Source organism: Pocillopora verrucosa, chromosome 6 (assembly GCF_036669915.1).
Source record: "Pocillopora verrucosa isolate sample1 chromosome 6, ASM3666991v2, whole genome shotgun sequence".
In the NCBI taxonomy this organism is placed as follows: domain Eukaryota; kingdom Metazoa; phylum Cnidaria; class Anthozoa; order Scleractinia; family Pocilloporidae; genus Pocillopora; species Pocillopora verrucosa.
In genome coordinates this window covers 18,851,122-18,863,814 of record NC_089317.1, presented here as the reverse complement: position 1 = coordinate 18,863,814, position 12,693 = coordinate 18,851,122, and the positions used below count along the sequence as shown (strand labels likewise).

The following is a 12,693-nucleotide window of genomic DNA, read 5'->3' as shown; positions in this document are numbered from 1 at the left end:
CCTCTTCGACAAACGTTATAAAAAGACAAGCATTGATTGCAATCAACAAAACGCCATTTCCCGTAACTTTCTCTATGTACCTAGACCTATATTTGATTAACTCTTCTCGAAATTTACTTATTGCGTGATTATTCATGTTTCGAATGCCAGACAAGCTCAGACAATGACGTCAGTGGCAAGGATCCGTAACAATGCACCATTGTAATCAGACCCCTTGTGTGAATTGGACTATCATAAATCAAACGAAACTGTAAAGATCTAGGTTTTTCCTTTTTCGCAATTCTCAAAGCTTTTTTAACCTTGAAACTGATGAAATTTCGATCATAGGCGCTCAAGTTATCGATTTGCAACATGAGTGCATTACCAGACATCGACAAGATCGACGACATCACGGAGATGGTAACCACAATGGCTTCACTCAAAATTCCGACCAAGGGGCTGAAAACGTTGGACGAAATGAAAGCAAAGGTAAAACAGACACTCCAGTCGTCAGAGAGGAAGTCAAGTTGGACGGCAAAGGAGGTGAGAACTCTACAATATCTTTTTAAAATATGGACTATCAGCAAACTCAATTCATAAACGACATTTTCAGTACAATGGCGGAAGTATCTGGATGTTACCTTTAATAAATGGTAAAGACAGATCATATCGTAAGATTCAGTCGCGAGTTGTTTAACAAATCTCCCGATTCTAGTTTAGCTATCGTTTGCGATTTTACACCATGGCGATTTATTCAATGATGGCATCTCAGAAATGAATAGTACTAGAAGAAACCTTATTCCCATGAACAGAAATAGTAGCATGCATTCACCTGCCAAATGTTTCTCTAAGTTCAAACTTAACATCACGTAGAGCAATCTAAAAGGCGGCTAATTACTTATTGATACTTCCATAAAAGATTCTTACAACTGGGTGTCAGCAAAATGATTCAAAATAAGAAATTGCAAAGTTTTGCTTCCACAGTGAGAGGTTATCATGCATACTAATATTCTTAATTTAGCAAGCGTGGTTGAGCAACGATCGGGTCACGAGGGTTCAAATTGAGAAATACGGCTCTTAGATCATCGAGGATTGATAAATTTTGGTGAAATCTGCTTCACTCCTGGGTTTTCCTTGTGCTCTGTGATTGTAGTTCGGAAACATTTTGACTATTTGGGAAGATATTGGCGATTGTATCGGGTTTACATTTCTTTGTTTTCTTAGAAATGCTTGCATAATTTCTGTATAATAAACGACCACGGACTTCGCCCGGAGTGACCTGATGCTCTTCTACGGTAAAAGGAAGCCACAAATTTTTTTTTCTACTCTTAGTAATTGTCAGCGAAGAGTTGGCATCCTTTCCTGCCATGGCTAAACATCAAAATTTGCTTTTGTTCGCATGATACATGCATATTTGTGACCGTGAAAGGCAAAACGGACACAAACGGTTATCCGTTCGCACAGCTAAACCGTTCGTTATCCGTTCGTCATCCGTTCGAACGCTTGAAAAAATTCGTTCAAAGCGTTCGACAAACCGTTCGAACGGTTTGCATATCCGTTCGAAATACATTAGCATCTGTTCGAAGTATTGCGACATCCGTTCGAACGGTTCTGACATTCGTTCGAACGGTTTTTTCATCCGTTCGCCAACTAAAAGTGTCCGTTCGGAGAACTGCGGCATCCGTTCGAACGGATTGACGCCCGTTCTGTTCATCCGTTCGAAAGGATAAAATTGCACTCGTTGTTTCTCTACAGTTATTCAGTGTAGCAGGCGAAACGTCGCGATCCACGTCCATGTGACTAAATCATGAGACAAACGATTAACTCAGCTGTCATTTTAAGTAGTGCTTAAAAAACGAGCAGGAGTGTTTTATCGGGTTTAAAACCACGAGGCGTAGACGAGTGTTTTTTGACCCGATAAAACACGTGCTGCGAGTTTTTTGAACGGCTTCAAAAACATTCTCGGAAAAGCGTGTGTCAAGAGAGTTCATAACAATTATGCTTTTGTGAACGTTAGAAATTAGCATACGAGAAAAACCTTAGGGATTAAATTAGTATGCAAAATACGAAAAGTCCAGTGTTGAGCAACAACACCAGGTTAGCAAGATTTTAGGCCCCCCTGAAAATAGGGAGACTACTGGCAAAAGGTCAAACGCAGAGATTAGCGAAAACGAGTTTGAGTCACTTCTGCCAACTGATCTTGAATTCGAAGTTTCAGATGATGTATTGTCTAATATGCCTTTACCAGATTACTGTACTAATGGAATAGACAATTTTTCCAGATGTGTATTTCACAACTGTACTATTAATTTGGTGCAAAAATAAATTTACTGTGTGAAATTTGTTGAAAGAACATTAAATATGTTCCCACCATTTGTCGTGTTAGTTTCTGTGTTGATAATTAATTAATATTCATAAGTCACGTGCAGTGTCTTTATATCTGATAAAACACCGCATACTAATAAGGATGAGGTTTATCGATATAAAGTCACTGCACGTGATGTATTATCTGCCATTTGATAGGTTAATGGGCTTATGAATTATTAATGAGTTTTTGAAACTACGATGACAACACCTTTCATGAGATATTCAGTAGTTTCAGACAATAATTAAAAACGTTATTTCGATGAGAAATTGGAATAGTCTCAATTTTCGATCGTGAGAATGAAATTGGCAACAACGTCAAATCAAATGAAAACAATACACAGCAACCTTGCCCGTTCCATGATCAAGCCATGCGTTGGAACGCCGTTTAAGCAATTTATTCATCCGTGCGATTGATAAACCAATCGTACAACCAATCGTACGGATTAATAATATTTTTATCCGTTCGAACGGCTTGCCAGTCCGTTCGAAAATTTTACTCATCCGTTCGAACGGCTAAGCAAACCGTTCGAACGGCTAATCAAACCGTTCAAATAATTTATTCACCCGTTCGAAGTGTTTGCCTGTCCGTTCGAAATTTTTACTCGTCCGTTCGAACGGCTGACCAAACCGTTCAAATAGTTTATTCATCCGTTCGAACGGTTAGGCAAACCGTTCGAACGCTTCAAGGACCGTTCGTTAACCGTTCGTCATCCCTGCGTTTTTGCCGTTCGAACGGTTTTCCGTAAGTGTCCGTTTTGCCTTTCACGGTCACATTTACATAAGTAATCATGGATAACGTCCTGCAAACAATAGCCTTTAGGTGGTTGCATTGCGTCAGTTTCCGAGCTTAAACGTTAAATTGAAAAATTTATTAAAGAATCAATCCACGACCTTTTCAATAATTTTCTCTCGGTTTTTCTCATAATTTGCTCTTCTTTTCTCTTGTCTTTCCTTCTTCTTTAGCTATCGCCACATCTGAATCCCAGAAACTCCAGACTCCATAATCTTTGTATTCAATTTCACGGCCTTGTGCTTGCGAACAGCACAGTATTTGACTGCGTGCATGAAACATGCCGCATGTACTTGGGGAGTTTCCTGCTCTTCTCCTCACCTGATGTATTTTTTTACCTCCTAATAAGGAAATCTAAAACAATGCTTATTGATTCTGTAGACTTTAGGATAATTTGGAAGTAAAGGAAGCCGTGAAAATGGCCACAGCGTCGCGTTTGTTTTTGCTTGAAATTCGATCGCTTACTTTCCTTGCAATCAAAATTGTCGACCTTATGTTTAGGAAAAGCTTTATTGCCAATATTTTAGTTGCCTTTTTATGGATTCGATCGATTTTGCTACCAAGCTTGTCATTTGAAGATTTTGTCTATGTCAACACATTGACGCGCTCCGCTACACTCGTCGTAAACAATACGATTAGGTAATTCACTCACCAGTGTGATCGCGTGGCAGACCACACCGTTTGCCAACTGTTTAGAACGCAGAATTAATTTAAAATCTTGACAACGTTCCAATAAAAACACCGAAAAAACGGAAGGCAAATGAAAAACAACTTATGAGCATTACATTTTGAGGTAAATTGTTTTCTAAAATAGGAATTATGACTCGCACAATGAATTGAAAACGATCTGTCTCTCCCAGGCTTTTGTTTGCCACTTTGCTTAGAAAGAAACCATTTTCACCATCTGTTAAGTCTTACGGTTATAAACGAAACTCAAGTTGGAAAAAGACAGTGAATAGTGAAGCCAACGTGTGTTCCACATGACGACATGTTTTTGTCGCTAACTTCACAGTTCGGCTCCGATTCAATGTTTTCAAAGATACTTTATTCTACCTCTGTTTAGTCCAAAACCATCTTTAACACATGTGTAACAGTTTTGGAAAGTCTCAATCTGATCTGATCATTGCGCACCGAGATATTCTTAAAAGATTTGAGCAAATCCGTGATTTTTGCGCGTGGCAAGCGTGCTACTGATCAATCTACTCCTTAAATTAAGTTGCGCGCAGAACAGCGATGTGAATGTAGAAGTGATGTTATTATTAACAAGGTTTTTTCTTTTTTTAAATGACTGTAAAAAGGTTAAATTAACCAGTTAGACCGAAAAGTAGTCTTTCATTTACAAAGACGAATGTTGATGCTTAGCATTTATTTCATTTTGTGCCATTTATCAGGCCTTTTCAGTGTTGACGGAGGCAAAGGAAGAAGACGAGAGAAAACGAGCAATCTTGCTCAATTTCCACGAACGCACGGATGCTTGCTTGCAAAGTATGGATGAAAAAGTTCATGCCCTTTTGGAACGGAACATCAAGAACCTCAAGGAAAAAATCGCTTCCCACAAACAAAATCTGCTGAAAAAAGAGTACATTGTTCTTGTTGCAGGTTTGTTATGAGTAAACAATTTGACCGCCATTACTTTGAAATTTTAGTTTCGCCAACTTCCTCACCCAATAGACTTAATCCTTTAACTCCCAAGATCTCTTTAGTAATTCTCCTTACTGTGAGCCATACAGTTCTTGTGATGTTAGTTTGAAGAATTTGGTATTGGATCAACTTATAATCCTCTATATGATATTTTTATTTATTCTCATCCTTCGTCTGCTTGATATTGTACTGATATTGTAAGGAGAAATTCTGTCTTGGTCACTCATGAAAGTTAAAGGTGAAATTCAAGCCTGGGAAAGGAAAGAAGGCCTTCGTTCAGTTATTATGCCAATCCAACCTTAGCTAATTAATAGGCTTATGATCTAGCCACGAAGTACGATAAAACCATATTTCTGAGGGCAAATCACCCTCGGTATGTTTTATCCTCCCTTAATAATGCTTTCGTTGAATATACTTCCTTAAGCTATATTAACAGTGAGAACTTTATCGCTAACATCTTCTAGTCAGACTCGACTGTCATACGATTGCTTTTTGAATTCTACAGAAATCGTGAATCTCACATCATTTAAATTTTATAGCTTTTATTGATGGACTAAAGATCACTCATTCATTTATTCACCATTTTTCAATAATCCAGTTTGCTACTTGGTTCTTGTATGTCACAAGGGGCTCCATTGACCAGTCCCTTTATCTCACACCCTTTCCCAAACATCCCACTCTTAATTACACACCCCCCCCCCCCTCCACCTAAATTCCAACCACCCACAATCAAACCAGGTTGCAACTGAACTTGGCCAGCCTGGTTAATAAATAAATACAATACCCTTCTTATGAATAAATGAATGGAAAAAGTGGGAATCTGCTGGTTCAGACCAACTATGAACATTTATTGATAGTTCCTCTAACGAAGTTCTGTCTTTTGAGCGTGGCACATAATATGGCCAACCTCGAACTCAGTGATCTCCAGGTGAAACCTATTTAATGGCGGACAGCAGAAGGAATAGTTTTTTATGAAAACGAATAAGAAGAAGAAGGGAAATGCTGATTTGTAAGGGATTTCTGGAGGACAGGACCGGGGAAGCAGATTCTCTTGTTCGACGTAACTTAAGTAGAATCGACCCATTCTTACCGATGTTTTTCTCGTTCTTCCCTCCCTATTTTCACCTGTTTATACTAACCAGGCGAAACAAGTTCAGGAAAGAGCACTTTGCTAAATCTTATCCTTGGAGAAGAGCTTCTTCCTTACTCCGTTCTGAGTACCACATCCACCATCTGTGAATTAAGATATGGAGATACACCAAAGCTGGTGGTGCACTTTAAAGACAAAGGATCAGGGGATACCTCAAAGACTGTCCTCTTAGAAAAGCCAACCGAAGCCTCCGAGCAGAGTTACCTCAAACAGATTTCCCAATTCGTCCACCGAAAGACGAACAGAGAAAAGGGCTCAGATTACGAAAAGATTGAATTGTTTTGGCCACACGATTTGTTGAAGGTTAGACATGAGCAAGTTCAGTAATTATTCGACGTAGTTCTCTTATTTTTTCTTTGGGTTCTCATTGTATTGTGTGATGTTTTCCTTTGTTCTGGTTGACTGTTGTGATTACTTTGGGCTTGGTCTGATCACAGGCGGCCCAAGCTCACGTCTCGAGAAAAAGCCAACGATAAACACCTAATAATATACATTAATCGACCGTACTACTCGCGGTAGAGAGAAAATTGACCTCGTACCCAAGTCTCTTTCGCGGCCGTGTCCAGTCTGCGTGTTCAAAGCATAACCAGAAAGAAGCTACCTTGGAAATTCAGGTAGAAAACGCTCGTTTCCAGCGAAATACGCGTGAAGTTTTAGTATTGTGTGTGTGCAGCCTTGACTTCGTCTTTTGACATGGATAACAGTGATGGTAAAGCAAGCTTAAAACGGCAGAAATCGCCAGAAACTACGATGGATACACAGGGCACGAGTAAGTTTTTATTGATTATACGTATAAAATATTCATATTTCGAAATATTTATCGTTGTAAATCGACCATATTTCGTTCCCCATACTATTCCTTATAACGTGTTCAAATTTTCAACGGTTCCTCCCGTAACTCAACACCGAGTCACACAACGCGTGAAGCGTTCATGAATTTATCGTTGGCTTTTTCTTGAGACGTGAGCTTGGGCCGCCTGTGGTCTGATGACAAACAATCGAAACGCGCTCTAGAGAGCGATCCTCAAGGTCAAAGTTTTGCTTCAGTGACTGAATATATGAAAATCATGTATGCGATCTGCGGATTAAGAAATGAAATTGAAATGAAAATAAAAGCAAAGATCGCTTTTATATTCAATATCTTGCCTGTTACATCTCATATTTTGCGTGTCTTTTAGGAAAATATCGTGATAGTCGACAGTCCAGGAATTGGCGAATCTACCATCATGGATGACATAGTAAAGGAGTACCTTCCAGAGGCTTTTGCATTTATTTACGTCATCAACAGCGAGAACGCCGGAGGAATACAGCCAGATAGGGTAACGCACTTTAAAGCGCGAAATGCATTCTCATTGCAAAAATAATTAAAGGAAAAATGTGCTACAAAAATCGTATTATTTTTTGAAACTTCTATTTTAAAGATGAGTTAGAGTAACGTAACTGTTCAAAACTTTTCGTCAAATGTGCTAGAAGAAGGCGAATAAGAAAGCGATAAGAGCGATAACGTAAGGCATAACGTTACAAAAAAAGCGACTACTGAACTAGCCAAAAAAAAAGTCGGCAAATAGCTAATTCTGTCTCTTTGTCTTCAGTTAGGAAAACTTATCGAACACGCAAGAAGGGTATCTCTTGACAAACAAAGGGAGTCTTCCTCAAACTGTGCTCTATTCGTCTGCAACAAGTGGGAACGTATACCGTCAAAGGAAACTGATGAAGTGAAGAACCATATCGTGACAAAACTCACAGAGTGCTGGCCTTTTTTAGATCCAGAATCTCAGATCATTTATATGTCAGCAGAAGAAGCCATGAAAGCTCAGAATCTTGGAGTGGTCACGAAAGAGTTTTCTGAACTAATGAATGGTATCAAGTCCATGGTTTTGAAAAGTATTGAAGCAAGACTTCAGATTCAGTGGAGGTAAATTGTCTTGAATCTTGAGCGACGAATAATTATTCAAGAAGTTGCATCTGTTGAAAATGTATTTTTAGTTCTGATAATAGGAATGAAAAATATCTCCATTCTGATTGGCTGCGTGAAATGCATTTACCAGGAAACAAAAAGGCATAAGCCAAAGGTAATCCAGTGCACAAAATGTTAACTCAGTGCAAAAAAACCCAAGAAACTCTTCTGCCTGGCTTTGCATGAGTAGATATAGTGACAAAGTATAAAAGACAATTGAAAAAAATGTCCTTGATTCTTAGGTGGCTTGACTATCTTCTTGCACGTATGGCCCTTCACACGAAAGCGTTCATTCGTAATTCGTCCGAAGATCGTAAAAATGTGATAGATAGAATGAAGTTTATCACTGACCGCCTTCAAAGTATTGAGAGAGAGCAAGGTAAAGAAAAAAGAAAACAGCTGCAGTTGCACCTCAAAACGATGACAGACAAAGCTGTTACTGCACTGTCCAGATACCTTAAGTCTCCAGAAGTTATGCAGCAGTTTTGTTCGTGGACATTGGATGAAGTTCCTAAGACTTATGAAAGCTGGGAAACGACTCAGAATTACATCCAAAAGGCGCTGACGAGGCGACTTCGAGAAAAGATAAAGGAATGGGAAGAAAAGAATCGTGTCTTTTCCAATACTCGCGCCTCTTTGATTCAATGCTTTCAGGAGACGTTCCGCTACGTCGAGGGTCAACTTCGAATACTGGAGGGCTCTCTCCTAGCTGGAGGTGCTACCCACTCAGCAAGTGGCTCGCTGGCATCAAATGACTTAAGCCTCGCCCAAAAAGTCATGATCGGGGTCACAAGTCCAATTTGGTTACCAATTTGTCTGGTTGCCGTAGTGGTCAGTGTCCCGGTACTTGGTGCCTTAGCATTTAAATATGAGTTGCAAAACTGGAATAAAACAAGACAATACAACAACGACAAGTGTACCTTTATGTCGAAAGCTTCCCAAAACTTTCTGAATAAAGTAGCTGAAGAACAGCATCTGAAGTTGTTTGTGACGGAGCAGCTTAGAGAAGCTCAGGTTTTTTTAAAGCAGGTTTTAGATCGGATCCCTCAGCTCATAGAAGAGGACAAAATGTTGTGTCAACAATTGAGTAATGAGAACCGTTCTAAGAAAGAAGTAGAAGATTTCTACAAACCGTTACTCGAGAAGAGTGTACAAATAAGGGATGAGATGGCCCTATTTGGCATCAAAGAAGTTCGCACCATGGACATCAGTTGCGACGATCTGGAGTGGCAAGACGATGCACCTCTTGGAAGGGGAGCGTTCGCTAGTGTTTATCGAGGAAAACTGAGGATACGAGGAGAGGATAAACCCGTAGATGTTGCTGTGAAAGTGTGGAACGACGAGCTCCACGAAGTTAACGCTTGTGGCTTCATTTCGGAAACAGAGATACTCAGGTTGGTTTATTATTTTAGGAATCGTGAAATGTTGTATTATTTTATGAAAAAAAAAACCTTGGGAAAGCACTAAATATATTCTGGACGGTAGCTGATGAGATATTTTCTTAGTCATAAAACTCTTTTCTGTTCAAGGAGCTCATCGTAATAAGAAGATTTATTTTTTAATCACAGGATATTTTTCCGACGCTTTCAGAACACACAGATCTAGGTATATTTTAAGGCAAATGAATAAAGGGGTAAGTTTCTAAAGAAACTGTGATGCTGCGTCGGTGGGAGAGTATAGCAGGTAATTTAGTGTTAACAACTGGGTTGAAAACGTAAATTAGCCACCGTAGAGGGTAAAAAAGCTGACGTTTCGAGCGTTAGCCCTTCGTCAGAGCGATTGACGAAGGGCTAACGCTCGAAACGTCAGCTTTTTTACCCTCTACGGTGGCTAATTTACGTTTTCAACCCAGTTGTTAACACTAAATTACCTGCTATATTTTAAGGCACATCGGGATATTAATTAGGAAAAACCTATACTGGGAGACATATCACCATTCATTTTCCCAACAATTCATCACCCTAAGAGCTCTTAAGTTGGACTAGCGTCTAATTGCTCCTTACATTATCGCGCTGAATCAAGCATAAAGGTCATGAGAATAAGGGAAATGGTTGCCAACAGAAGAAGCTCTTGACTGATAATCAAAATTTTTCTGTTAGTATCAGAAAATGTTTGGATGGCAGTATAGATAATAAACATAATGTTTTATAAGTGTAGGTTGTTTACGTTACGTTTTCTTTTTGTAGGAAGCTTAATTGTCCCTTTATTGTAAAGTTCTATGGTGCAGCACTGCGCAAGGAAGGGGAGCAGCTGAAAGCAATACTGGTGATGGAGCTCTGTAAGGAAAACTTGATGAGACGCATTCTCCGGCATGAAAGAAATATACCTGGTAGGTCATCAACCGCTACAGCTGCGAGAGATGTGATTGGATGGGCAAAAGACATCGCCAATGCTTTGAAATACATTCACAGACAAGGTATCGTTCACAGAGATCTCAAGCTGGAAAATATATTGGTGAGTTCAAAATTGGGAGTATTGGTTATCGTGACTATTTTAATTATAATCATCTTCGTCCTTCGAGACTCTCTCGCACTTCATCGAATTCCAATTCACTCGCTTTCACCCGGTTTGCCTGCTTTCTACGTGGGATACCTGTGGCAGACCACGCTATAAATTCGCTTGAGTGTCGTTGTAGTCAGGTATGGAAATTAGCCGCGTGTTTGTGTTTCTCAATGAAATTAGTTGAGGTTGGATGGGCGACCGCACATGATATCCTGTGCTGTCTTTAGTTTTCGATTTAATTCCTGCACTTTGAAGGTTCAACAGTAACTTCATTATTTTCCATGTAAAACCAGTGTGACTGTAGATAACGACTAACGCATCCCAAGTTAACACCTCCAGGCGTCTCGTTTTTACTATGTCTTACCTTCTTTAAAGAGGTCTCGTCTGTTTTGGGTTCCACCCATATTGTAATTCCTCGGTTTCTACAGGATATTTTTTTAAATGGAAATCACAAGCGGTCACAACACTAAACGTTTTATCGGAAACTAACATGAACAAAACTGACTCAACTTAGAGAGGTTAAAACATTGAATTAAAACTGCTTATAATGCGTTTCAAAGATAGTTTAAAATGGTGGTAGATTTAAAAAAGGTTTAGTAACAGAGCCTGATTCATCTCTATTCGGCCTTTCCTGACGACCATTTTTTGACTTTGGTATTAAAAATATATTTTTTCCATCGAATTTATCTAATTATCCCACAGCTGTCGCAAGAAAATATTGCCAAACTAGCCGATGTCGGTGTTTCTAAAGAAGCTAAAGCGATCACGGGTACCATGACGGGAACTCCTTTGTATCTCGCTCCTGAAGTGATCAAGTCCCATTTGTACGATTACAAAGCAGACATCTACAGCTTCGGCATAATGCTCTGGGAGATGTGGTATGGTAGCAGACCTCTTCTTGATGTGGAAGGAAATGTGCCTGAGCATTTTGAAAAAGTGGTTGAGGGTGTAAGACCTATGCATGTCCGAGGCTCAAAAAAGCCTCCACCTGGTTTGTACGATCTGATGCAGCGTTGCTGGGACGAAAAACCTGATAATCGACCAGATGCGAGCGAGTGTTCTGAGAAGTTGACTGAGCTCTATCAGGAATCTGCCGCACCATCTTCGTAAACACTGGTTATTAGGCAACTACCTTGAACGTGTTTACTTTTCAAGTGTAAACTGTTTTGGAGCAACAGTGATTTAGAGTGTTTTACGATATCCCTTATGACTGTTGCAGCAAATAGAATGACCTAACCCGCGCCAATTTTTCTCGTTTCAAACTTAGTTCGTACACTATAGAAACCTATTTTAGTCTTAGTCAGTGCTGATAGAGAGGGTGGGCGACCTTACTCTCATGTTAAAAAGGCATATTCCAGTCGTATTCTCATAGTATCGTAAAGTATACAAACATATAATAGTTTCAATGATTTAATAGATTTCCTTTAATATGAGCTGGTTATCATGTGTTTTAATCTCCTTCCAATTTACTTTTTTTGGGGCTTTTGTCAAATAGTTGACGTGTTACTATTTTGAACGAAGAACAACAAGAATATTCTAAAGGCAAATATTTTTCTTTCAGCTTGTAAAGAAGGTTTTTGCCGAATTTTAAAGTTAGTTTCACCATCTGGTAAAAGACACTTGTGATCGTTTACTCTTAGAAGATTTCGTAAAGAGCATTCTGTTTTTTAAGAATTTAGATTAAATATAATGCAAGAAGGTCAGATATCAGAGATGGAGTTGTAAGCATAAAAAGGGTCAAATGACGTGAACGGAAGTTCCCTTGGAAGGAATTTTAGTACTGAGCAGCGTACGTTTTCATTAAGGAACTGTGTGATTAAACTTGGGAAGAAGAAACAAATTCCCATCATTACCCCTTAAAAATTAATAAACGAAGCTTTTACAAAGATGGTTAGACTTAATCGTTTCTTAAGATCGCAAACTGTGAAAGTCAAATAAAGACTTGATCCAGGCTTTTCTTCTATCGATCTTCCAACACTTTCTACTTGTGCTGACACAGCGGCGAACTGAGTGCGTATGCTTGTAACTCGCTTTAAGTTTATGCGTGCAAAGAAATGGGAACGAAAATATCTCCATAGTAACACTACACTAAGCAGAATTGCGGCATTTTTAAAATTCGCATTGCTTGTGTTCATTTTGCGGCGATTAGCCCAAACCAAAACAGATAAAGTTGCCCTTTTCAGGAAAGTTTCTGTCAAACCTTCTTCGTCACGTAGGTGTGAATTCAGTGACTAGGTTGAGCAGCCGTAAGATGGCTACGAAGCTCGTAGCACTTTTATCGCTGTGGTGCTTCTCGCTGTCGCCTTC

General features: G+C 39.3%; 1 protein-coding gene across 1 annotated transcript; it reads left to right on the top strand.

The window, feature by feature from the left end:
• The first annotated feature begins 212 nt into the window (after positions 1-212).
• LOC131777577 (uncharacterized) lies at positions 213-12,283 on the top strand. Its single transcript, XM_066167882.1, has 8 exons — positions 213-522; positions 4,528-4,735; positions 5,920-6,230; positions 7,106-7,246; positions 7,520-7,842; positions 8,127-9,278; positions 10,071-10,338; positions 11,089-12,283. Exons 1-8 carry the CDS (start codon positions 352-354, stop codon positions 11,494-11,496), a joined length of 2,982 nt encoding a protein of 993 aa, XP_066023979.1. The 5' UTR covers positions 213-351; the 3' UTR covers positions 11,497-12,283.
• Positions 12,284-12,693: the final 410 nt, after the last annotated feature.